Genomic DNA, 27,960 nt, shown 5'->3' on the forward strand with positions numbered 1-27,960 from the left:
TTCACATTGTTTTATAAAAAAGGAAAATCTAGATATGTGCCCAAAAGACTATAAGCTACTGTGAAAGTTAAAAGCCACCAACCCGGAACATGTTTGACAAAATAGATAACCAAGGATGGACTAGTACCCAGAGACTGCAAATTAGAAAGGGAAAGAATCCAGCCCAGATAGGCAAAGGTTTGGATAGGCATATATGCAGGGAATGAGTGATTCCAATATCCAGTTAACACTTGGGAAGATGCTGACATCTTTACTCATCAGGGAAGTCAAACTTGTAATTAGACTCAGTTACCATTCTATACTTAATTTTAAAAAATTATTCTCTGAAGTTTTCAGGAAAGTGGACATATTTCAGAGTTTTAAAATACTTTACTTCTTAAATAGACCATTGCATGAGTTAACTAATTTTCCCAGTGTTATCAGAGGACCACAGTAAAGATAATGTTTTCTTTTTTTACAATTTAATTAAACAATTTAATTTAATTAAATTGTTTTTTCATTTTACATCCCCCTTCCCTTCTCCCACCTCCCCCCATCCTACCTCTAACCACTCTTCAAAGGGGATAATTGTGATCCTCTGGGAGTGGAAGTGAACATTGGAGCAGCCATCTTGCTCATGCATCATCTGTTGACTTTACCACTGCTACAGCCGGCCAACTTCCTGCCAGCCTTAGAGTAACACAGAGACAGGAAAGAACCAAAAAGACTATTGGTTCATGAGCTCATTTTTTTTTCTTTTTAATAACCTCTTTTCATATTGAGGCAATGAAAAGGAACTGAATTTCATTAAGAATTTAAGACAAAAATGAAAAGAGTTTCATAAAATACCAGGGAAGCTTTTCATTAAGTAGATGAAATCAGGAGCGGCTGCCATAGTGCCTCGCACTGGGCTGTCTTCCATTCACCCTCGTCTTCTGAAATCCCGAGTAGTCCTTCACCCTTTGCTCTCCATATAACTCCAGGGGGTGCATCACCCAGTTTCTAGATACTTGAAAACGCAAGGGATGTAGCAAAGGCTTAGAAGCTCAAGACATGGTCAGTTTGAATTCTAACAGGGCCTCTTCTATAGAAGGACTGAATTCAGGCCCCCCTATAGGAAGAGTTCTAGTCTGTTCTGTTATTTTACATTACACTGACTTATACACTTCTGAAATATCTTGGAGGCATTGATTCTGTAGTGGGAAAATATTGGACAGAGCTATAATAATCCATTCAGAAGTAAAGCTTAGCTGAGTGACGTCATGAAGAAATCATTTCTATCACTAAAAAAATGAGTTACACACACGTTTTTAAAAATTCCAAATGATGTAAAATTAATAGTATGTGTGTAAGGTTTCCACTTTGTAAACTATTACATAATAAATTCTAAAAGCCATAAATCTGATGAGTAATCATACCCAGTGTTTAGCAAATATCAACTCGAATTTTTTTATTGTCTCCAGGAACGATTTTCTTGTTGAGACTGTCTAGAGACTGCTTGGATTAAAAACTGATTCCATTTTTTTAAGAATATGGTTAAAAATAACTAAACTTCTTTAGGCTTTTCTCTCAGTTCAGTTAATTGTAAGTCTACTAGATAGTAATATTTGCATTTAACTTCATTTGGAAAAAATACCCAATCCCATTTGTAGAACAGCCCAAACTAAATATTTTCAAGCTTTGAAACCATATTTATAAATTTTACATATAACAAATAATGACATATTATAAGCTACACTTATCAGATAGACCATACTATCTTAAGTCATCTAATACTGCTTATAAATCTAAGAATTCTAATCACAAGTACAAATTAATTCATTATACATTCTGAGTAAGACTCCTTGATATCCTTTGTGCCACTAAGGAGTGTTCCCTCTGAAGCTCTGATGAGTCCTAATTGTACCTTTCCTCCGTGGCCTTCCTTCCCTTTGCTGGGATTGCTGTAGTTTACCTCCTCATTTGGTCTTTCAGACCTAATGTTGATATCTCTTCCCATATCCTCTCTCCTCTAGGCTTTAGACCGAAGGCCAGAGTGTTCCAATATATGGCCAAGCTGAGATGTCTGGGTAGACTATGTGGAGGTCAAGGGTGCCAAGAACAGTAGACAAGTCAAACTTGTGAGTGGTCCATAGCAATGCAGGTGATCTAACAGGTAGTGGTAGAAATGCCCACAAAGGGCCTAACAGTCACAGACTCTGGAACAACTGTGCCGGGAAGGTTGGGAATGATGCCAGAACAAAGGCTCAAGAAACAGGATGCAAACCCAGTGAGGTTTGGGGGACATGATGGGGGGCTTGGTTCTGAACAACAACGCAGTGATGCAAGAACTGTGATGGTGTGTTAAACTGTTTAGACATACGCTTAGAGGTATATAAAGTTCCCTGTGATCTTACAGGACCCAGAGAAGGCAGCCGGTAATACAGTGTCATATCTGTGGCTCAGAATCATATGGTGAGGGAATAATACCCCAGTGTCCAACACTCTTGGTTCACATGCCTCTGGCTCATGCCAGCCTTCTACTATTAGAGGCTTGTTCTCAAGCCTGGGCTGGTGTGTGGGTGTGTGATGAGGGCATCCATCCACAAAGCTTAACACTATGTGGACCTGAATTCAGATGGTGCATTCTGATCTGGCTTACTGGGGACATTGGAGCACACAGCTGTGACTTTACACTAGCAGAGCACAGTCACTGACTGAAGATCCTTCCAGTGGGATTCCTGTAATCGGTCAAAAGTTCTAAACATAACATTGTATAGAAGGAAACTGTTCCAAGCCATGGTGCTTATTGGGGTCTTTGTAGTTAAAGACTGTCTCTGTCACTCATCAGATTGTTTGTTATGTTGACAATATATTTATAAGGTGCAGGAAGGAAACAAAAAAACAAATAATCTTTCATTTGGGGGGAATTTGTGTTGGAAAATAAGGAAAACCTCCGTACTCTATTTCTGATTTAAATTTGTGATTGCCAACTTGGAGTAGGCTAAAATATTGCCGTTTTAGTTAAGAAAAATTAGATGAACCAGTTATACTATAAACAAGAAATATGAGGTACACAAAATCCACTTATGAAAACAGATGATTTCATCACAATCTGCAAAATGTACATTAATGGAATATTGCTAATTACAAATAAGCTTAGTTATTAAAGGTTACACAAACATGGGCTTTCCACATACCTTCAATTTATATTTATGCTAAAATGTCATATGCTTTATATTTCACAGACACAGTTTCTCCTCAGTTGGTTGTTATTAGTAAAGGGTGTGTGTTAACAGATACTTAAAAAAACAGAGAAAGCACCTGGTTAACCACCAGACTCCATCTCTCTTCCTAGGTTCTTACCAAGCCTGGCAAGGTCAGCGCTGGAGAAGAATCTGGCAGATGCTGCAATAGAAATAAATACTAATGATAGCCTGGAGCCAGAACTGGAGAGCTACAAGTGTAAGTACTTGACTTGGCTATTTTCTGGGTGACATAACAATGATCAAACATTTTATGCTATCAGTTTCAATAACCCCACCCTCTTTTTTATGCAAACCGCAAGAGGCTTTATTGCTGTTGTTTAACTAGCTAACCCCATTAGCTCGGGACTTTCATCCATCCACCATGGCAGATGGCTGGGAAAAGACCCAAGAAGCCATGGGACAGAGATCTTTTAGACAGCGTAAGGGGAGTGTCTAGGGGTACACCCAGGCTCAGGATTGGTGCGCCTCCAGGCTTGGAGGACTTGCCCTGTGTTGATTGGTCAACTGGTTGAATAAAACCATTTTCTTTTGTGAGTCTACTGCTTTCCTTTAAAAGCAGTCTAAAAGCCATTTTACAACTTAGCTTTTGATATCACTCCTTTCAGTTGAATACTGGCCCCCCTCCCTGCCAAGAGTCAGTTGGACACTAAGTACTAGAGGTTTTGAGGGTTTTTGTTGTAAATCAACTTGTCTAATTTTTGACAAATACATTTTTTCCAAATGTGTTTCACCATACAGTTTAGAATTCTGTTTTCTTTGTGCAACATTTGTATTTTGAGGGCTACCAAGATTCCCATGGGACATGTCAGGGAACATTTTCTAGGGAGACTGACTAATGAGAGCCGGCTGTTTGCCTCCCCTTGTATCCCCTCCAGTCACCCGAATGCCACCTCCACCTCTCTTCTGCACAGACAGAAGGAGAGGCCTGAGGTGGGGAAGACTGTGCACTCTCAAAGTTCCTGTTCTGCAGTGAGAGCAAGCACAGGGGAAATTTCCATTCCTAAGGTACTTGTCTTATCACAGCACAAGTGTGACTGTTCTCCAACAGGACCATAATGACTGTGGTTGTGATTGGTGGTGTAACTCTGGCTACACTGAACCAAGAATTTAGTATTAAGGAAATTGAATGAATTTTTTAGAATAAAATTATAAATTTGATACTGATGGAGCTGAACAGATGTGCAGAGGCCACCCAAAGAGACAGAATAAATATGGGACATGTAGAATCTTAATGTTGCTTGATTGGAGCTGGTAATAAATATACCCAGAGGAAGGCTGTGACATCAGGATGGTAAATTGCTCTGTCTGGGAAAGGTCAGTTCCAGCAGTGTCCGTCACAGCTTCCTGTAGGGGATAAGGGACCTAAAGGAGGAGATTGTTCACTGTTTTCATTCATCTTGAAAGCTACTGATCTTGTGGTGAATGTGTTTAAGTCCCTCTCCTTGTCATGAGCCCAAGATCAGTGAGCAACCTTCTCACAAGGGCTTAGCTCTCCATGCAGGTCTCTTTCCAGGTAACATGATGATGGCAGTCAGCGTGTCATGGTCATATGAAAACTGCTTCTTACAGCAATGCTATATTTTCCAATTTCTAGCTCTTTATCAGAATACATGTTTATGTTTTTCTGAAACTATATTTGCCCTCAGTTGTGATGGCAAAACCAGACTTTGAGCCTACAAGATTAATAGCCTTGGCAGACTTCCTCTAACAGTAGCGCCCTGAGACTTGTTAAAAAGCAGCTAGCTCGCTTTCTCCCAGTGTGTCCCCTTTGTAGTTGAAATGTTATCACTAAACATTGGTTATGTGAACAAAATGATCCCCAAGGCCCCTGTCTACTGAATGGCCATGTTCTGTGAACTGAACCCTAACTGGTGTTGTTGAATCTGCTGTTGTGTGTTTTATCTCAGCAAATAAGTGTTTAAGTTGGTTCGCTGCCACATTCTTGCTCTGTTCCATTGTGAACTTCGGTTGGGTCTACAAGATAAATTGGAGAGCTATGGTGTTTTAGTTTATTCTTTAGATGCATAATTTAAATCCTGAAGGACCTCAGTTACAGAAGCTGCCTGGCAGTGTGTGCTGGCCAGACTAGGCTACTCTGGATATTTGCAACACATTGCTGTGACTAATCCTCTGTCCTGTACAAAATGTTCAGGTGAGATAGTATCCGGGTCTCTGAGGATTGGCGCTGTCAGTGCACCAGTGTACAATGCCCAGGAGAAGATGAAAGTGCCTGATGTTCTCTTCTATGACAACGTTCAGGTGAGGGCATTGCTTCGTGGTCTTGGGCTAATCACGTCACAGTAGTCAACTCTGATCCAAGTGACACTGGTGTTTAATTGTACTCATGATGTCCTAAATTCAGTTCAGGAGAGGCAAAATGAAGGGCTGAGCTACTTTTAATTACAGTGATAATGAGGTTTAAAATTCTCCCCAATGGTTAGAATTAGAGGAGTTACTGCTATGGATTTAAGTATGTTCATGTTATGTGCACACACGTTTCATGACTGTGCTTGAGGCCAGTAAGATATCTTACTGAATTAAACAGGCAGACCTACTGGCTGTCACTCTGGCTTCTAGTTGAGTCATTTCTGTAGCGTCCCACGTGCTTTCCTCTTCTTCCTTCCCCTTTGCTGCATTCTCCTGGGCTGGCTCTGCTCTCTGCTCTTCTCTTTCTTTGGAGGATGGACTGTGACAGGGACACTGCCCTCACAACCTAACCGGCATTGTGCACTGTTTCCCAAAACACAGAAATAAGTTTGAACTTGAAAGCTTTATTACAGTGAGAGTCATTTCTTTAAGATTTGTTTTTAGTAAACATTTCTGAAAATGTTTCTTTCAGTTATATATTTCTTTTGTATACTTATTTTTTGTAGTTCTTATTTGCTTATCTGCATGTAAATAATTACATTTACAAATTATGTTAGAATTTGCTTTATCTTTCTAAGGAGTTAGCAAAATTATAGTACAGTGTCTTTCGCTAATTTTATTTATTGTTCTATGAGTATCATAATTTATGTCCCTTAACTGAAATAAATAGTATAAAGGTATCCAGGCAAGTTTTTCTTTCTTAATAAAAATATTTTGACTTAAACACTTACATGTCAAGGCTCTAATTATTTTTTACATAGCAAAAAGCTTACCGCTGCTTTTGTTTTGTTTCATTCAATAGTCAGTTAACTGATGGATGCTTGCTTTCTCTTTAGGACCATTGCATAACTGATATACCAAGGAGCAAACATCAAGTTATATAGATAGAAGGAAAACACTCTTATCTATGATATACAAATAAAAATCTTTATATTAAAAGGAACAATGGTAGGCTGAAGAGATGGCTCAGTGACTGAGAGCACTGTCTGCTCTTCTTGAGGACCTAGGTTCAATTCCCAGCACTCACATGGCAGCTCACAACTGTCTGTAGCTCCAGTACTAGGAGATCTGACACCTCCACACCAATGCACATATATTTAAATTAAAAAAGAAAGGTTCAATAGTATTTCTAAGTGCTGTCTGTGTCCACATTTCACGTTCTGCTCACATAGCAGAAATGAGAAAAGGGGGGAAAAACTGTAAAATTGCTATACATAACAATGGAAAAACTCCAAAATAGTTAAAGTGATAAAGACTTCACAGCATATTAGAACATAGGAAGTTCAGTAGGAAAAAAGACTATTGTGTCCTTGAACATTGTCAATTGCCATGGTATTGGTTACGCAGACATTGACAACTTCAGATCTGCAATGAACTTTCCACAGATGCCCTGAGGGGCTTTGTGTAACCATTCCTACTCTCCCCCCCCCAAAGCATAATGAATCAGCCATTAATAAGGATTTTAGTTGCTGCAGTTCTGGGCATGTGACTTGATGCAGTTTGCTTCTGTAGGAGGTATTACTGCTTGACTTATGCTCCATGTCATCTTAAAAGCAGGAATCTTCAGTGTCACAGATGTGGGTCTATCTATGCAATCCATCTTTTCTGTGATATCCTGTTGTCCCCTTGCCATGGTGCATTGAAAATGGTCTTTAAGATGTTTTCCCCTGGTCTTTTACCTGCTGTCTCCACTGAAGTTTAGAGAACATTGTAAATAAGTGTTGAGGGAATTAAAAGGAATGGATAAGATTTTGAGCATCCATCCTAAGAAGTATTGTTTCATTAAATCCTTTATTATGGAATATGCCCCTTGGAGCAGTAAGTAAGAGAAACTGGAGAATAACAGATTAATAGCTTTTTAATAAGCCCAAGGAGCTTTAGACCTGAAAAATTAAACACCACAAGTCAGGCTTGTCCCTAAGGTATTGGGGTACAGAGATGAAAAGGTATACATACGAGCAGATGCATCTCCACGACTCAGTTACTTTTTGTCTAATGGAAAATAGGCTAGTAAGTACATATAGTTATGTGACTACATGGTGCAAATGGAGGGACATGCAGGTTACTATGGTAACATCAATGAGCTGATGGTCACTGACTGGAAAGGTCTCAGAAAATTGGTTAACTAGGCAAAGTTGGGTAAGTTACTCAGGCTGAAGTGGGCATTTGCAGAACCTTGGTTAAATGAGAGGGATGGTCTCTTAGGAAGCCAGATGCCCTTGATCTCAATACACAGACCCTTGGTTTCCAGCTGAAAAGTGTCAAGTGATGAGGCTGGGGCCTGAGGAGTGGCAATGTCCAGGCTTCACTAGAGGCAGAATTAGGATCCTCGCCAAGGAACTCAGTGACAGGTTTTCAGCACGTTTGCACTCTCACTACCTTTGTCTTCACTCTCTCGTGTTGTCCAAGAATTAGAAGTCAGACAAAGATGGCAGGGCAGCGGCTATTGAAACAGTCCAGGCCACAGTTAAGGATGAAATAAGGCAGTGGTGGTGGGGACAGAGGGCAGGGACACCTTACAGGACTCCTTAGGGGACTTTGTTTCATACTCTCTCAGGGAACACATCACCTGGTAGAAAGAGAGAACAGAAAACCACCCCTGACTGTGCCCGCACTGGAAGGAGTAGGTTTGGGGTGGGGGGGATAAGAGTGGAGGCCGGGCCTGCATGGGAGCATGATCCCGAAGCATTAAGACTCATCTAAGGAGCTTTGAAAAATGAGTGGCAAGACTGTGAGCAAAGAAACAGCCCTGCTGTACTGTGGAGACACATTTGCCCCAGAGAAATGAAAGTTTCCGAAGCTAAATTGGCCAGTCAAAATCTAGGTCAGAAATGATATATGCCCTGAATCCAACTGTGCCAAAAAGAAAGATCTCTCTCTCTCTCTCTCTCTCTCTCTCTCTCTCTCTCTCTCTCTCTCTCTCTCTCTCTCTCTGTGTGTGTGTGTGTGTGTGTGTGTGTGTGTGTGTGTGTGTGTGTGTGTGTGTCTTAATCACTAAGACTTGGCTTTAATGAAATTTCCATTAAGAGAGGAGCAAGATGGCAGGATGACCATGGTGATATCACAGTTTGAGGAAGAGAAGGATCCTTATTAATGGGGTGGGGAGGTAAAGGAGGAATAAGAAGGCTGAAGAAGAGGAAGCAAGGCGTCAAGTTTTGGATGAGTTGAGTTTAGGAACCTGGGGAATAACAGTCATCACAGAGAAAGCCTGCAGACTACCTGCTTTAAGTTATGAGCATAAATCATATGTGTGCCATTCACATAAAAAACAAAGACGGTAACTTGGAGTCGGTTATCTCCTTTCATGTGGGTCCTGGGACTGAGTCCTCAGGCTTGTAGGGCTTGTAGGGCAGAGCCTGTACCTGCTGAGCTGTCTCCCCAGCCGTGAAAAATTGGGTAAGGAAAGGTCACACACACACACACACACACACACACACACACACACACACACACACACACACACCCCAAAACCAAAAAACAAACAAAAAAAACTGTCTTTAGTTAGGAAGATGTCCCTGAAAGGGAGAGGCGCTGAGCTCTATGAGTGCCAGCCTGCAACTCTGCTTCCGTGCCTTACCTGGCCCTCAGGCAGGTCCTGTGTCCACATAGGCACTAACCCACTTTGTTATATCCTGGGCATCCAAAAGGAAGCAGCCAGGAAGACGGTGGGTGAGAAAGAACAAAAGACAGAGCTGTGGCAAGAGGGTAGAAGGGAGAACCTGCCTGTGGTCTGTGGAACTGCAAAGAGCAAGACCCTTGTTTGTATTAGCAGTGATCTTAGCCTTAGCTGACGGCTTCAGTCAGTAGGCAAATATGGTGCCGGTCTGTAGCAGAAGTGAGAGCAGTAAGAAAACTCAGAAGAGATAGAACCGTGATGGCTTTTCAGTGTCACCTGGCCATGCATGTGCTTCTGGGGATGTTCTCTCCTTTGCTTCAGGAAGGACCAGTGTCTTGAAATTACCACTGAATTTTCACTTAGCTGTCAAGAAGCAGTCTCCAGACCATGTTAGCAGCAAGACCCGGTGTGAGTGATGCCCAGGTCCTCCTTGAGGGCAGTCACACCTTTTTACTTTTAGCATACTCTTTATTTATATGTTAACCTAGTGTTTCTTTTTATTTTTCAATGTGACAGAAAAACAATAAATGAATATACTTTTACTTTAAACCCTTTTAAGTTTTTTGTTCCTTGGTGTATCCAATTTAAAAAAACTAGAACTACCAATATACTCATTCATTATTCTTGAAAGAGGGAAAAATAACTTCCTTTGTTTTTATTTCATTACAGAATTTGACAAGTTTTGAGTGTAAAAAAAAAAAATCAAGAAAAGCAAGCCAGTAAAATTCTAGGAAATATGTATAGCATGTATATGTCATAAAAGGTTAATTTTTTTCCCAAAATATAGAGTTTGAGTAACCTGAGCACTTTGGGCTGTTGTTGATTTGGTCCAGAAATCAAGAGGAGAGACTCAGGGTTCAGACTCTGCTGGGATGCAGCTCTTCCGCAGCCCCATGAGCCTTTGTGACCTACTTACCCATGCCCTACTTCTTGGCACACAAAAGAGCAATGCCGTCTCCTCTGTGGCTGCTGTTAGCAACTCTACCTTTGCCCTTTCATCACATTGTGTCATAATTCAAATGAAAAATAATGGAAGGTGAAAAGTGCCTTTTTAATTCTAAGACCTTACATTGCTTTGAAGGTAAATGGTTAACCCAAGTGTGTGAAAGAGTGTGTCTCTGTTTCTTATGCCTTCTCTTGGGCCCTTTTCCTCCTGTTTGATATGTGCAATTAAGATGTGCTAGTTTTTGTTTTATCTTAATATATACTTAGTCACATATAGTTTCTATACTATATATACTTGTTATATATTTTCCATTTTCTTATATAAAAATATATATAAATATATATGTGTATATATGTAAATATACATTTAAAAAAAGTCCAAGATGGAGGTATTTGGTTGCTTTTGGTAGCATTTGTTTACTTACATTAGCAAGCATCGATTTAAATATTACATTAAATTACAAGCCAATTCTGCAGAACATAAATAAAAATATTTGAATTGAATTATAAAAATTACTTGAAATATTTGTCAGTAGTCTGTTCTTGTTCAGATGGGCTATTTGAAGTTTTCAATATTGGTGACCTAATTGACTTTTATCCACATCATTAAATATATTTTTAATAACAGCCAGGTTTGGTAGCACACACTTTAATCCCAACACTAGGTAGGCAGAGGCAAGTGGATCTCTTGAGTTTGCCCCCAGTCTGGTCCACATAGAGTGTTGCGGACAGCCAGGGCTATCTAGAGAGAACCTGTCTCAACAAAACAATAACAAAAATGTGTTGTAATTCAAGTCAGTTGCTTATTTTATCAGAACATGTGTTTTACCTTCTAAGATAACACCTGTATAGACACCTTTCTTATTTGACCCTGATTGTATCCTTTTTCCCTAGCACATGATAGTGATGGAAGACATGCTCAAAGACTTCGTCCTCGGAGAACACTTGCTGTTGGTCGGTAACCAGGTGAGTGATGGTGGGGAGCCAGGCACACATGAGTGAATGCTGATGCTTCAGAAGCAGCAAGTTTGGGAATTCTCATTCCTGTTAATGAAATGATATATTTAAATTCACAGTGTGAAACTCTTTACCATCCAAAGCGTAATCTATACCATCTAAGCCTGAGCACTATCCAAGGTCAAACCTCTTCACTCATCTCCCATCCCCCTGCCCATTTACCCCATGAATGTCTGTGTCTTCCCAGCTCTGATACCCTAATCATGCTCACCCTCACACGCCGCCATGAGTGCAGAAAAGATTTCAGACTGTAGTGCACCTCCTGTAAGTGCTGAGATCCACCCTCGGCCAGGTTCATGGGCGTATAAACTATTTCTACTTCTTTTTGCTGTAGTCAACTCCTCCCTGCTCTCAGACATAGCCCACAGCTTCAGTATGCCATGCAGTTTGCAGGTTGCCACCCCTGCCTACTGCTCCAACCCAGGCTTTGGGATGTCTTTCTTATCCTGTGCTGACTTGAACCACCCTGACCTTCCTTCAGGTTCTCATCTCTTTGGTGTTTGGTTTATGCCTGTCCTTCTACCTAGAGCTTCCCTCTCCAGCTCCTGGGAAGGACACTTTCCTGGTTGAGCTAGCCTCCATTGCATCTCCTCTCTTCTATCCCTTCTTTCCACTTTAGTTTCATGGAGCTGTATTTCCCATGTAGTGACCATCCTCCCAATTTGTGTGTTCCACAGGAACAAGAACTGTGTTTCTCTGGCTCATTTCTGTCCTGGGTTCCTAGCACATTACTGCTATAGTAGTTATCTGTACATACTTGTGTAAGGGATGGATGGACACTCAGTATTTAGAACATTCTCATAATTTTACTCAATTGAATTATCAGATGCAAAATGAATAGCACTTTGTTTTTTTACAAGTTGGTCCTTAAAGGCAATCAGAAGCTTAGCCTTCTTTTTGTGTTTCTTGTTTTGTACTGACAAAAATACAGGTTCTTTAATGAATTGCTTTTCAAGTCTATAGTTAAAATTTTTTAATTGTATTTATTATTTTGTGCATGCATGCATCTCAGATCATGTTTGGAGGTCAGGACAACTTTAGACTTCACCTCAATTTTGAGGCGGTCTCTCTTCAGATTCTAGGTTAGCTCCCCATAGCTCTGGGTGATTTCCCTCCCACTTCCGTCTCACTGTAGGTGTGCTAGGTTTACAGATGCACACTGCTCCTGTGTCAGACTCTTACACGGTTCCTAGCAATCAAACTTGGGTCGTCAGGCTTACTCAAAAGCACTCTTAGCTGCTGAGCCTGCTTACTGGATCAAAATTTTAAGAACTTGGATTTAAACGGGCATAGATCTAGAAGTGAGTGGCGGACAGCCTAGCAGGAACTCTCCCGTGAGTGGACTCGGGCACACTGCTCAGCTTTCTGAGGTCTGACTTGGCAGTGTAAACAGTATGCGCTCAGCTGGGCTAATGTAAAGATGACGTGCGATAAAGCATGGGATGTATTCCACACAGCGCTTAGTGCCAGCTAAAAATAAAACCCATGCATCACATGGAAGTTTTAAAAGCACTTTTGTATTCTCTTGCTTCACTTTTTTCTAAACAAGAATTAAACATGAAATAGATAATTCATGGTTGTTTTCGCCATTTGAAATGTCCTACCTACTTCTATTTATTGGTAGTGATTTTTCTAGTGAGTCTTCACAGGTTAATGAGGAGTAGCTGACAGGTGGCATGAGTCCTTGACGTTCTCAACTCATTGAAAAATGATGATTCTGGACTTACTACATATATAAATCCCAGAGTTTTTTTATTTTTATTTTTAGTATGGAAGTATGTTCTTTTTAATCTTTAAGTTTTTTTCTTTAGAACTTAACACATGCATCCTGCATCTACATCCCTCCCTGCCCTCCTGCCCTCCTCTTTGTCCCACTCTCCTCTTCCTCCAACCCTGAGGTCCTACCCCATGCTCACAAGCCCAGAAGGTTTGGGGGGGGGGTTGTTTTGATGCTGTCTCACTCTGTATCTCTGTCTGGACTGGAACTTATTATGTAGACTAGGCTATCCTTGAATTCACAGAGATCCACTCACCTCTGCCTTCAGAATGTTGGAATTATAGATGTGTACCACCTAGCCTGGCTCAAGCCCAGAGTTCTAAACAGACTTTTTGTCACTTGAAGCCTGGAGTACTTAATGTGTCCTTTGAAAACTCCTGCTGTCAAGAAAATGGCCTCAGAAACAGACATGGCTGGCAACTCTGCAGCAGATCAGAACGACAAAGAGGATACACAGAACTGGGTGGGGGTAGTTTCTCAAATATCAGAGAGCCAAAGGTGGTTCTCTAGTGGTCAAGGCATGACTGGCAGACAGGTCTCTCTAGTGGTCAAGCATGACTGACAGATGGGTCCTTTTCATATCTGGAGGACATTTGGTTCTTTGATTATAAACCTGAAAGTCTACCATCAGCATATACTGGGTCCCAGTGTTGAAGGGACTTTTGGACTGTGTAAGTATTTCTGCTGCCTGTGTCTTTCCAGTTATCTAGTGGAACAGTCTAACTCCTTCAGACTGCCATTGGTCCCCATGTCTGATCCCACCGTCTTCAGCTTGGCATCTCATTCCTCACCTCAAAATCTGTGCTCTGATCTCAGTTAGAGTTTGTTTCCTATATGGATCTTTGTCCTGGTATTGCAGCCTCTGGTCTGCCAGTGTCTTTCCCAGCCCCCCCAACCCCCCACTGCCCCCTGTCGGTGCTTTTATCCTCACAGTGACATGTCCTGTCATGGAAATGAAACAGGGGCACAGAGACCTATTGCCTGCCCAGGGTTTTAGCTGTCTGAGACACTGAGTAAATCACTACCCTGGCTCCGTTCTCTGACACGATGAAGTAGTCCATTTTTAGATTGCTGTCAGTCTCCTGTTAGATTCATGAGTTTATCTGCCCTCTCTACCAATGCCAGTGAACCACTGAGGGCCTTGGTTATATTGTCCTCCTCTCTGATGTTTTGTGTATAGTGTTTATCAGGTATTTAAAAGTACCTTAGAGGACTCTGCACTTCTTACTTAGGAGAGAAATATAAACATCAATAATTCATAAATTATTAGAAGTAATTTGAATTTAGACAGATTTTTCAGGAGCTCTGAAAACAATGGACTGAATTCTGTAAGCTTGGCCCTGCTGGGTCAGGCAGAATCTAGGTGAGTACATGGCTCAATGCCCATTTGCCTGAGATAGCTCAGATCTGATACTGGACCCCTATGACAAGAGCTGAGTGATCTTTGTGTTCTGAGCAATCGCTAGCTAGCATTTAGCTATGAAGAGTAGCATCTCATGCTTGTATTTACCAATCAGAAGGTGGGAGCCGGACCAACGTGGCTGGCCAAAAACCCAAATAGTATAAATACTTGAGCCAAATAAGTTCCATGCAAACTTGTTTTCAAGAGCTGACATCTGTGTAGAACAGGCAGAGTTTGGTGAGCCTTTGTGAGGAGCTGGCATCTGCTTAGAACGGGGAGTCTCTGGTGAGCTTTTGTCTGCTGCCTCCTGAGGGTGTGAGGAGTACAAAGTACCTGGAGGGTCCTTAGCAAATGCAGAGCAAGGCTGGCTGCCATATTCCCTTTCTCTGTTCTTTTTTCTTTTTTTTTCTTTTTTCTTTTTTTTTCCAGGAAGGTGGGCTTTTGCAGTCACCGTAACTAGGTACTTTTTCAGTAGCTTTGAACAACACCCTGCTTTGCTGATCATTGGGTTTTCATACCTCTCAGTATTTGATATTCCTTCTCATCTTTACTGATTTCTGCCTTGTAAAACGTCCCCATGAGAAAAAGGCAAGCCCCTGAGACTCTTGACTCTTAGCTGCCTGGGGTGGTATAACCACTGTTTTTACTAAAACAGTCAGGGAAACTACCAATTTCTTCATACATTTTATTTTGAAACTAAGCAAACTGTGGCAATGATCATCTCCTTCCTTTCAAACATTTATGACAACTCAGGAAACAGAGAGTGAAGTGAAGCTTGGGGACTAAATAGGACAGAGATGTCCACAGTTAGTTGGCACGAGTGTAAACATAATGAATGTTCTGTATGTGAACTGGTGGTAGTTAGAAGCAGATGACTGCCCAGCCTTCTCTCTAATAAGTAGCACCGGTTGAGCCCAGGAGAACACTGAAGTTGCGTCGTAGCTGGAGGTATTTCTGAAGGTGGTTGTGTTACCACCAGCAGCTTTTCAGTGGGGGGAAGTTAGAAGAAGTGAGTGTTGCTTTTGAGGCATGTCAGCTTCTCACTGTAATTGAATCCTTTCCCCCTTGTAGGTGATTCCATCTTTCTAAGCATCCTTAGTAATAGACAAAATTCCACATCTGTTAGGAAGCTGAAAACACTGACGACACTCCCCCAAATAAATGAGAATAAAGGAGCTCCCATTTCACTTTGACAAAGTAAGCTTTTAAACATCTATTTTCAATAGGGATTTTTTGGTCAGAGCAGTCTGTCTAGGAAATGAGGCACAATTGCCACCTTCGAACCAAATGGGACAGGTGTCCTGGACTTGCAAGCTTGATGGTCACTTAGGAGCCTATAATGCAGTTGTAGGAGCCTTGCTGTAAGATAGTTCTCAATTTCATTTCCCTGCTAAAACTTCGCCTACCTTATATACCAGGCATAGTCTTCTTTATAGGGAAATACTCCAAACTCTGGCAGCTGTTCTGTGTATAGCATGCCCACCTGCCCCCTCTGCCGTCTTCCATGTTGTTTTGGGCACATGCCACGATCCTTTCATCTTCACCTGTGAGCAGCCTAAGTGCTTCATCCTCCAGGAAGCCTCTTTTAGTTGATGTCAAAGAAAAATGCAATCTCGTTTTCCTCCGAACGGTCACATCATTTGCTACTCTGATCCAACTGTAAGATAGCTGTGATGTATATTTAATTTCATCTATAGTTGAGTTATAGTTTTCTCATGAATTAGGATTAATAGCAGTGGTATTTGTGTGCTTTACAATGTTCAGTGCTTCTAATCATTTACTTAGTTCTATAACAACACTGTGGAGTAAAATAAAAGTTGTGCTTCCTGTGGCTTTCCAATAAACAGACGATCTTAAAAAGGTTCAGCTATTTGTCCAAGATCACATAACTGGTTAGTGGTAGACTTAGGTCTCCCAAACTCCCATTTCCCCACAGTATCACACCAGTTCAGTTCAGTTCTATCGATTCTAACAATAGTATAAGCAGCAAAAATGTAAGAGTGACTTTGCCAAATGATTAGGATAGTCTAGAGTAGAGACTGCACTGTATATACAGAGTAAAACACATTCATGTTTTTCTTTTATATGAAAGTAGAGGACTTATTTATCCCATTCATCAGTCAACAGCATCCTGACAGTCTTGTATTTGTTTTCCCAACACTTGCGGATAGAGGTATATGCCTGAGAGTCATGTGTTCCTATTTATGTGCACTTGTGTGAAAGTTAAAGGTCAGTGTCAGGCATCTCTCTCAACTACTTCCTTATGTAGTTTTTGAGACCGTCTATTTCACTGGAGCTCCCTGATTCTCTTTGTCTAGACTGACTGGCAGCAAGCCCCAGAGATCTCTGGTCCCTCTCCCCACCCCTGGGATGATAGGCTTGTGCTACCATGCCCTGCCTGTGACATGGGTGCTGGGATCTGAGCTCAGGCCCTCATGTCTGCATGGCAAATGCCTCACTGGCAGCCAGTTTGTATGTCATCTTTTGGTGCATTCTCCTCCTTGCAGGTTTCTTAGTGTTTTGGGGTACAATAACTGCAATTTCATTATCACACCCAACAAATCAATTGTAACTGTTAATATAATCTAAAATGGTCTCTTTCCAGTGTTCTACAATGGCCTTAATAGTGTATTTCACAGTTGGTTTTTTCAGTCAGACTCCATCACAGTCTGGCCATTGCATTTGAGGTGCCTCCAACTCTATTTGAGATTCCGTTAAGTCGGTGTTTTGTCCCTGTGACAAAGGCCTGAGAGAAAGGACCTGACAGGAAGAATTCCTGTGGCTCCATTTTAGAGGGCTCAGCCTTGGCTGACTGACTCCCCTACGCTGGGCCTGCAGCCAGCCTTAAAACCTCCTGTTGGAAAGATGTGGAGGGAAGATACTCATCTCACAGTGAAGACTCTTCAGAGTGACCTACCTGCCACAGGCGACCTCCCAAGTCACCTCTTCTGCTGTCAGTCCCTCATGATCCCATCCTCTCAATAGTGCCCCCAGCCAGTGATCAGACCTTCAGTACATAAACCTGGGGCCGTGTTTCATACCCACATCATAACAGAAAGGATGCTCTTTCTGTTACCTTTATTGGAGATTAGGCCACTCCTAGCATAAATATTTTATATAAACTTAATGCCAGTCTAGAGGGAATACTTTTTAGAGTAAACTTTATTAAATCCATTTAATTTCTTGATTAATTTACACAACAAAATTAAGTTACATTCATTTGTTCTAAGCTAGACATAACATCTTAACTTTATAGCATTTGATTTGATCTATTTTGCATCATAAAATCAGAAAACATTTAGTTAATGTCAGCCAAGCAGGATTCTGTGACCATTGTTGCTATACTGTTTACTGTACTTTCTTCCTTGTTAGGTTTCCTGTGATCAGGGCCTACTTTCTCTGTGGATAGACGTTTCACAAAGGTGTGTTATTTAGTATTAAGATGCTGCACATATTTTGTTGCCAAAATTAATGTGTGAATTTTGCTAACAAATTGGAAGTGGGCCCAAGCAGGTTGCTTCTGTGTTTACCAGGAGTATGCCATATCACTGTGCCAGAATAATTGCCTAATATCTGTAGAGAGACCGAACAATTTGTCCATGAATGTTCTTGTCTGCTTCCCAGCTGGTAGTGACAGCAGGTAACTGGATAGCTAAGTGTGCTGCACTTCCAATAACTCCAGCAGCCCAGGGGCCCCAACACTCGGGAACATTTGGTCTCAAGTACACTGATGCTCCCCTTTTCATTAGTATTTGGTACCTTCCTGAGTGTTTTTCATTAGTGCAGTTACCTGATTTACCGTCAGAACAGTTTTGCCATTCTATCACATTCTTCCCACCAGTTTAGTTTCCCCCTTGTGTTTTTTTTTTAGAAAACCATTTTTTCATATTTATTTTGGATTTGCATTTTCTTCTTGAGGACATGTTGGTTTCCCTTTCCCCTCCATGGCTGGTTTGGTATACTAATGGCTGACCACACCACCAAACCATGTATGCTGTTTATAGTAGCAATGTAATTTCATAGCAGATTACAGGGATATACATTTTATTCCTGTATGAAAAGGGTCTTAGCATTTGGAAGGAAGCTTTGTAATCACTTGTGTGGAGCCATATGCTTGAAGTCTTTGTCTTCTTATCTTGGATCTGTTGCAAGATCCCACCTTTGTGAATATTTAGGGTTATTTACTGTTCATTTTCAGTGAGATTGTTTTTCTGGTTATATAATTAGCCTATTTTCATTGAGAGAACTTGGAAAAATAAAATTTCCATTGATTGTTTAGCAGCAATCGCCTGCTTCATCATAAAATTAAAGAATACGAGAGTACTAATTAGCCTAGGTTCATATTCAGATGAATAAACCTAAACTCAAATGATGGCAAGAAACCTCCATCTAAGAACAATGGAGCAAAGATTATAGCCCAGGGGTCCAGAGTCCTAGTATAATGTATTTTAAGATGAGTTAAGCAAAGAATTTGAAGGTTCACCATTTAGTGAAAATTTCTCAATTTAAAAAAGCCAGCTATTTATAAAAAAAATGAGGTTTATGCATGTGGGAGGAAAGGAACCCTCATATACTAAGCTTTAGCAAAAATGAGATTTTATACATAAATACCTCATCCACTGAAGACAAAGAAAATGTGGTTGGGGAACAACCATGTGTGAGAGGAGCATGGGCATCATGACTAAGGCAATGTAAAACAGGACTTTTTGCTTTTATGTGGTAAAACACTAACATAGACCACAACAGGAAAACCTAGACATTTGTTAACATGGCAAGCAGAGGGGTAGCAGGACCACAGTGACCAGAACCAGACACCCAACTCCAATAGAATCATAGTTTTGTATCGCAAGTGATAGCCCCAAGAGGAAGTGGAATAATTTCCTTTTTATTATTAGAACTGGATGGAGAATTCATAGAATAATGCAGTCTTTTTATCTGTTATATGGCAATTGCATCATTTACAGATGTTTGTTTCTGGTGTATAATGGAGGTGATGCCTATACACAAAGGAGCTGTTAAAGGCGATTACTCAGCTCACCTCTATCTTTATTGCTGCTTATGTCCCCATAAATAACAACTTGTTCTCTGAATAGATACCTAAGGATTCAAAGCAGATGCTCTCTCTCCTTTCTAACTATTCCCATAAGCTAGAGGATTCTAAGTCTCACATTTATGGAAAAGGCAACTGTGGCTTATGTAGCTATACAGAAACCCGTGTCAAAAACCTTTAAACAGGTCTTTTAAATGATCTTGGGGCAGAAACTCAGAATCATATATAATCATAGGACAGTCATCTAGCTGGTCTGAGCACATTCCCTGTAAGTTCTCCATTATAGGCAGCACAAGTTGGACTTGGAAAGGCTTCTTGTTTGGTTTTGTTTTTAAGGAGAAGATCAAGTTGGAATTGGATGGGCATAAGGGGTGTTCATCTAGAAGTTGGAAGGATTCATGGGAGTAGATCAATATATAATATCCCTGCATGGTATTCTTGAAGAATTAATAAATATATTATATATTTCAAATTTTAAAAAGCCAGCTAGAATTTATTTTCTGGTTATTAACAATTTTTCTTCTTCATTATTGTTTCCTGTCAGTAGTTATTTTTCTAAATATCGGTTATTTTTCTAAAAAGGAACAGGGCGCTATTGAAAGAACATTTCTGAATATACAAACTGAAACAATACTGTACAAATTATTCAAGAATTGAGGGAAACTGGAAAGAAAGGGTAAAGCAAGACCTCTCTGGATAGCTAGAGCTATGCCGTGTCAATGACTAGCTCTGTCCTGGAGCCTCTTAAAGCGCTGCTACAGAGGGGAGAGTTCTGGATTGTCCCTTCCCTGGCCACCCTCCCAAGCCTTAGGTCCCATGCTGGACATTGCCAGATTCTTGGTGTAGTGAATTGAAAACCTTGACTTTTGTTTGACTCCATAAATCAGTCATGGAAGCTGCCTCTTGACGTCTGTTTTGCACGATGAAATATAAAGTACTGCCCAAGATGGTACACCAGAATGAACTTGTCTTCAGGATCTCTTGCGCTCAAGCTTTTCATTACCTAGAACTTAATCAAACTTGCCTCCTTCTGAAAGAGGCACACTATGGCCTCCATGTCAGTGGCTGGCGTGAGCATGCTAGCTGTTTTGCACTGAAGGGGCATTTGTGTGTGAGCAGATTCTGTCAATGTTAATCCCTCTACTGTACACAAAATTTCATCATGAGAAACGGAAGGCCCCTACAAGAGGTGCCTAAAGAGCAAAGTGCAGGACCTCGACTTCCTCTTTCTTTTCTGGAGCCCGCCCCCTTTCTTCAATTTTGTGGTTATCACCTGAAGTTACACATGAGCCATGAGCAATAGACATCTTAACCAGAGGGCTGCCCTCTTGCTGAGGCACCTGGTATTACTGGAGTACTCTGAGACATGGCCATGTTCTATGAAGACAGAGAAGTGACTGAGCTGTGGATTGAAGGAGGGAAAACAGCTGAGTGGTCAGGCTGAAGAGATTTGAGATGTCTTACTGCAAAGTTGAGGGTGGCTGGAAAACGGCAGACAAGACAGGATGGGCCTTGTGACCAGAAGAAATGGCACGAGCAAACACTTAGAAGTGTGAGCTGTTCTGGAGACAGGAGATTGCCAGGAGTATGCCCCAGTGAGGCTGAGCAGGAGCTTCAGGGTTGGCTTCTTCTGTGGAGGTTCTTCATGGCCTGTCACATGTCAACATTTTAGTCTCACACTCTAGTCTCAGGACCCAAAGCCACTTCTGCACGAGTTTCCCTCTGCCTGACTTCCATTCCTTTTGGACCTTTTCTCCTATTTTTCTCCTTTTCCCTCTGTGTTAGAGAAAGTGTCCAGGAAGACAGCTCTAGATCCCTTTCTTTGGTAAAGGATTTAATCACCCAAGGACATGGTTTCACTTTAAAAAGAAAAAATTCTCAGGAGTTTCCACCACCCCAGAATTTCTCAGAGTTCTTAAAGTTCTGGCCCTGAGCTCTCCTGTCTCAGTAACTGGAGGTGGGTGTACTTCTGCCTCTGGTTGGAGTCCTACCTGTGGATTTCACAGACTCTGTTACTGGCAACTCTGGAGGTACAAAGCCTCTTGACTCCTGCCCCTCCAAGGGTCCCTCCTTCTCGTTGTCACAAAGAACCTAACAGGGCAGTGATGGAAAGAAAAGAACAAGTTTCCTGAGCTTCCCAATTCCTTCTCCTATTTAAAGTTTCATTCACTAAATACAGTCTATATAAGAGTTTATTTCATATTAATTTTATTAAAAGAGACAAGTTGCACCCATAGGATCATAGCTAGTAAGTAAAAATATGTATATGTACAGGGATAACATGAAAATATTAGCAGGTAATTTTTGAACAATCACACATTGAGTGGTGTCATATCTTCTACATTTCCCCAGGGGAAAAGGGAATATATGCAATTTTTATAGTGGAAAAAAGTAGACATTATTTATGTACTTATACAATCAAAGTAATCCCGGGGATTTTCTGTCTTGGGCAAGAACTATGATTAGAAGGAACAAACAGCTGTAATTGTTGCGTTTTGTCAGGATATTTTCAGAAATTCCTTCCTCGAGTATTCTTTCAGCATTTCCTCGAAGGAACTGAGAGCATCGTGGAGTGAGGGAGGAAAAGACCTGTTGAGATCTCTGGCTTAGAAAAGGAGCTAAACAAGTGGTGGGCTGCTCTGTGGCGAGGATAGAAGTGGGGGAAGTGGGGAGGCGAGGAGGACCCTTTCCAGCAGCAGCCCGGGAGGATGTGCGGCTCCGGAGCAGAGACGGGGAACTGAAGAGGAAGAAACAGATGTGGGAAACAGGCACTTCAAAATAAACATGTCCAAAATTAAACTGCCTTTGTAAACTTCCCTCCCTTGCCCAGCGAGCCGGAGTCCCCTCCCCCATTGCTTTCTCAGTCAGGAGCCTGGCCTTACCACTCTCCACCCAAGACAAAGGCTGATTTCTTCATCTCCTTACCCCCATCACACTGTAACGTTAGTTCCCTTACCTAGCTGTCTCTTAAATCTCTTGATTTCTCTCTGCCCCTTGGCTTAAACCCATCCTCATATGCTTGAATTCTGTAAGAGGTTTCCAAACTGTTTCCATTCGCTGTCACTTCTTTCTCTCTGCCATTCCTGCAGACTGGTTTTCCAGAACTGAAAATCTGATCCCATCATTCCCCAGCCTCCATGGCTGCTCTTGGAAACAATGCAAACTCTTGTCTGCCAAGGCTCTGCCACAGTTAGAGCCCGCCTCCCTGGATAGCCTGTTCCTTACAGCTCCTTCCTCACTCCTGCTGTGTCTTCTTGCAGACCTTGTGGGACCACTGTACCCACAAGTCTCCCGCCACACTGCGCTCTCTTCTAGGACACCCCCTGCTTCCTCCTTCCTGTACCTCCTAATTCCATGGTATTTTAAACCAAATCTCACACACAATGGGCCTTCCCAAGCCTTTGCTTATATCTTAAAGCATCTTAGATGCCTCATATAGCCACATTCACAAGGAATCTAACACTGTTCCCTTGTGTTCAGCACTGTCTAGGACATGACCTGTGAAATCTGTGCTTTGAGTTTTGAGTGAGTAGAGCAAGCACAAGTAGAACAATAAAGATCAAGTAAGGGAGAGAAGCAGCAGATAGAAAAAAAAAAAAATCAAATCAGATGCTCACAACCTCCAGCAGAGACAGCTAGAGCAGCCCAGTTAATAGGGCAAACAGTAACACCAATTTCTGGGGCTCCTCCACAAGCTGCCTAGAGAAGCCCCATTGAGGTAACCAGCTGGAAGCCTTCATTGATAAAGTCTCCCCTTTGGCAAGGTTTCTTGGAATGAATATCAACATAATGACATCAAACCTGGTATTTACAGTCACCCAGCAGAAACTGACCACGAAGCCCTGATGGGTTTCAGCACTGAAGTTCCAGGCAGAGCGGAGCAATCTCTCCACAAATGAGCTTGGGCCTTCCCTTTTCCACACAGGATTTTGTACCATGGGATAAAGGACAGCAACCCTTTGGGGAATGGTTCAGCTTCTAGCTCTTCTCAAGGACCTGGTGCTTTTACTGTAAGGCTATTGTACGTTTCTTTTGTTAGGGTGAGGAGGTCAGCTGTACTAAGACAGGAGTTTTGAAGGCATCAAAAGAGGGCTTCTTTGCTCAGCCTGCTTTTAAAATGTATTTATTTGTTTTGATGTTTTTGAATTTTGAGACAAGGTCTCTCTTGGTAGCCCTGGCTGTTTGTCTTAGAACTAGTTATGTAGACAAGGTTGGCCTTAAACTTACAGAGATCTCCCTGCCTCTGCCTCCCTAGTTCTGGGACTAAAGGCGTGCGCCACCATGCTCCATCCCACAATCTGCTTTTAAGAAGAAAAGGAAGAAAGAAAAATAACATTATACATTGAAACTGCAAGGGGCCTGGTGGCATTTTGAGTAAGGTTAAGGGAAATGGAGCACATATCAAAATACTCTAAAATTCTGCATTGAGTGGCAGCATGCCTCACTGTGCTGTCGTGCTGGGCATTGAAGTCATGTAGGTAGGAGTGGGAGTCTGCTGCGTGCAGCCTGAGCATGCAATTCAGTTGGAAGGACAGGGGTCTCCAGTGCCCCTTAGCAAACAAGTGTGGACGGCTCAGGTAGGAGGGACAAGAGACTGTGGGACGAGAAGACAGGGAGGTCAGAGGTTTAGTGGTCCCAGGGCTAAAGGACACAGCAAGGAGCTACCCTGAAGCATCTGCAGCACCTGCACTGCAGGAGCCCCCAAGTTCTGGAGAGGTGGCTGATGGGGAGGAGGAGCCCCCCCCCCCCATAGCCTCTCATGATTGACCAGGAGGTCTTGGCTGTCTCCTGTGTTACAGTATCTGTAATGTTTGCTTTTCTCTGTGATTACTGAATTTAAGAAAGATATTTTAGTCATCTGATTGTATCTATTTTAAATTGTATGTTTATCCCAGCATGTCATTTTAAACTTACAAGGCTGTTGTGATTGACATGCAGATATGCAAACGTGATAGTCCTTCCTTGTGCTTCTCTGCAAAGCTTAGATTGGGGAGGGGGGTAAAATACTAAGCAGCTCCTCAAAAGTGACCCATTATTCTGATGTTGGTGAGTTTGTCAGTCTGCTTGTTCAGTTTTGGTACCTTTGAGTCTTCAGCAAGTGAATTGGATCGTTCATAAAGTATGCACTTTTATCAGCCCATAACTTCCCGCTGGCCCTTTATCAGCATTCCTATAAGCCTGGTCACTGTTAATGTTTTCCTAGGATTTTCACCTCTTCTGTTTCCAAGTTTGTTTTATTTATCCATTCATTTGACAGATACTAATTTGGGTGCCCTATTCACATGAGCACTGTACTGAGCTCGGCAAATACAGTTGATAGAAAAGCAGACAGGGGCCTGTCTCCCCTGGCACTTGAGGCATACCCCCATTCAATTTGAATTTCTGTTCTTGGTACTTGTAGAATGCTTTTCCTCATAAGACATCTGCCTGTGCAGTAAAAGTCCCAGCAATACTACCTCCTTTACTCTTGGCTTTGCTGTTTCTACTGGACAGCACACATTTCCCCTAACTTGGGGAGTGTTGGGGGTACCTTCCGGAAGTAAGGAGGTGATATGAGGCCCAGATTGCCTAAATAAATTTCATACTGAAAAGTCTAACCACCGCACAGGAACTACAAACACAAGCACCAGGATCAGACACCCAGAACCGAGTCCTGGCTCCAGTCATTGACTGTGATTGCTGGTATTTGCTTAACTTTTCTGAATCTTAGTTTCTGGGCTCATGAGGTTAAAATAATCTTATTTCCTAACTTATGGTGCTACACCTGTGTGGATAATAAATGAAACAGCACAGGAAAATACTTAACAGAGCCTGAGAAAGCAGAAGAAATTAATGCAGTTTTGTTCCCATGATACTGAACTCAGCTCTTTAACTGTTGCTCCTCATACATCCTAGTGGCCAGGTTTGCCCTCTTTCAATTGGATTGGACTCAGGCGTGAGAAGGGCGGAAGGCAATGAGGGCATGTCTAAGCAGAGCACATACAGTTGGATTATAATTACATGCCCAATTTTAGAGCTCAAGGCTTTTAAAGTACTTTTAAAAAGTGTGATAAAAGGAAAAAGTACAGTGTTCTATTTATCTTTCTATAACTGAAAAACCTATCTCTGAGGAACTAAAGAAAAGTGGTTATTTTTATATATACTTGATGCCATTCTGTACCTGAAATCACCAATGTTCTATAGTAATGTCAGCCTTAACTGTGAAACTATAGACTAAGGTCAGGAGGTAGACGCTGGCACCTGGGACATCCTCTCCTAAGAACAGCAAAGGGGTCAGATGCTCAGGGGTCAGATCCTTCAGTGGCCTCTGTCATCAAAGGTGTGCTGTCTGTGTTTGCTGGTTTGGTTTTTACTAACAACAAACTAATGTAGCAGAACTGTGAAGAAGCAAGTTGGCAGAAACTCACTCCCAAACCAAAGCTCCTTTCTGCTTAAAGCTGTTTGTGTAATTGCAGGGTGTAGGAAAAAACAAGATCATGGACCGGTTCCTTCACCTGCTCAACAGACCCCGAGAATACATCCAGCTGCACAGGTAGGAGATCGGGGGCACGAGCCCTAAGCTCTGATTATTCATCTCTCTCCTACCGTGAATTAAATATACTTTCTTAATAGCCTGCTTTATAAAGCAGTTTCCTTGCCATTCTTCCTACTCATAGCTCCCCTTTCCTTAAAAGGTGGTAAAAGGAAAAATGGGACTCAGGGATAAGAGCACTGGCTGCTCTTGCAGAGAACCCAGGTTCTGTTCCCAGCAACCATGTGGTGGCTCACAGTCACCTCTAGTTCCAATTCTAGAGGGTTTGGCACCCTCTTCTGGCCTCTGCACATGTGTACACATACTCAGGCAGATAAATGCACATTAAGATAATTTTTTTTCAAAAGGTAATAAAATCATGCAAAATTTATCTTAAAGTGACTAAGACTGAGGTTTCTGTTCCACCTAGTCCTGCTGCCCTTCAGTCTCAAATAAATACACAGAGGCTTATATTAATTATAAACTGTGTGGCCAATGGCTCAGGATTCTTACTGGCTAGCTCTTAATTATTAGCCCATTTCTATTAATCTATGTATCTCCATATGGCCTTGGCTTACTGGAGGATGCCCAGGCATCCTACCTTCCTGGTGGCTACATGGATTCTCTCCTCAGGACTGCTCCCTGCCTTTTCCCTTCCCAGAATTCTCCTAGTCTAGTAGCCCAACCATGCTTCCTGCTTGGCTGCTGGCCAACCAGCATTTATTCATCAACCAATAAGAGAAACATATTTTCACAGCATACAGAAGGACATTCCCCATCAGACTAATACCTTATAAATATGAATTAATGGATATTTTGTGGTTAGAAGAATGAAACCAATATCATCAACATCAAGGCACTTGAGTTAGGAGGAGCATTTACAGAGGCCAAGCCTCTGCTCATCTCTAGAAGCTGAGCCAGTGGACAAGGCGGAACAAAACACTCTGTGGCCTCATAGGAGATACAGAACCCAGACTGGGGGAGGGAGCTTAGGACCTCTTGCCTTTCTTAAGATATTATGTGGATAATCACATTTTGTGTGGCTGGAGTGTTGGTTCAGGGATAACTTTTAAACAAATGAAACTTCTCCATGTGGGTCATTTGAAGCTTTAGCTGTGGATTGGTTTTCATTTTAGAAATCTAATAGGCAGCAGGCCTATTAGAAGCTAACCACTGCCGGGCACAAGACATATAACAAGTATTGAACAGTTTAAAATTGGTGTAGATTGTTGTTGTTTTGGTCCCAGTAGATCACAGTAACAAATGCTGTGTCAGAGAAAGAACACTGAACTAATGCATTAAAAGAATGAATTTCTGGTTTGAGTTCTTTTTTGCTTACTAGTTATGAGTTTCTGAAAGAAGTGTTTAGAATAAGAGCAGTCAGCAGGTCAAAACACAGAGAGGAAAGGACCAAAAGAAAGGTGAGGTGTAATAAAATAACAAAGCAAAGCAGAAATTCAGCTTGGATTTATACCGACTAGCCCTAGCACAAGGAGAGCAGTAGACCTGGAGAGACTCACAAGCCCTGGGAACAGCACAGCCCTTAGAAGTCTGAGCCGAGTGATGGCACCTGAGCCTGCATTGGGTGCTGTGGTATGGACAGTAACCTATGCAGTGTATGCTGCAGAAGTATGGTTCGTTCATCCTTTTGAAAGCTACTCTGGACTGGTCCTGCAAAGGTTAACAAGAAGCCATGAAGAATACAAGCTTGCTGCTGGTGGAGGTCATGCACACCTGTAACCCGGTACTGTAACCCGGCTGAGGCAGAGGGACTGAGGTTGGAGAGAAGCCTGCTCTGTGTAGTGACCACAACTCAACCGGAAGAAAGGAGGGAGGGATGGAAGTGACAAAGGGAAGAACCTAACTCACCATTATTATTTTGGAGCTTCTTTCTCAAGCAAGATAACTTTAGAAATAAAGGAGATGGATATTTGGGAGACAGCAAGGAATGCCTGGAAAAGATGAATCCTTCTTCGGGCAATTACAGGGCACAGAAAGAAGCAAGAAAACTAACAAGCATGTGCTTAAGATGATGGGATTAGCATGGA

The 27,960-nt window shown here is 41.8% G+C and overlaps 1 protein-coding gene across 2 annotated transcripts in view; it reads left to right on the forward strand.

Annotated features, from left to right (window-relative positions):
• Window positions 1-27,960, forward strand: part of Vwa8 (von Willebrand factor A domain containing 8) — a 330,350-nt gene that overhangs the window by 147,042 nt on the left and 155,348 nt on the right. For both annotated transcript variants that reach the window (XM_027390074.2, XM_027390075.2), the window contains 4 exons: window positions 3,317-3,423; window positions 5,380-5,486; window positions 11,050-11,121; window positions 25,857-25,933. In XM_027390074.2, coding sequence (XP_027245875.1) covers window positions 3,317-3,423; window positions 5,380-5,486; window positions 11,050-11,121; window positions 25,857-25,933 — 363 coding nt within the window. The remainder of the gene's footprint in view (window positions 1-3,316; window positions 3,424-5,379; window positions 5,487-11,049; window positions 11,122-25,856; window positions 25,934-27,960) is intronic.

The sequence above is a fragment of the Cricetulus griseus genome, assembly GCF_003668045.3.
Source record: "Cricetulus griseus strain 17A/GY chromosome 1 unlocalized genomic scaffold, alternate assembly CriGri-PICRH-1.0 chr1_1, whole genome shotgun sequence".
In the NCBI taxonomy this organism is placed as follows: domain Eukaryota; kingdom Metazoa; phylum Chordata; class Mammalia; order Rodentia; family Cricetidae; genus Cricetulus; species Cricetulus griseus.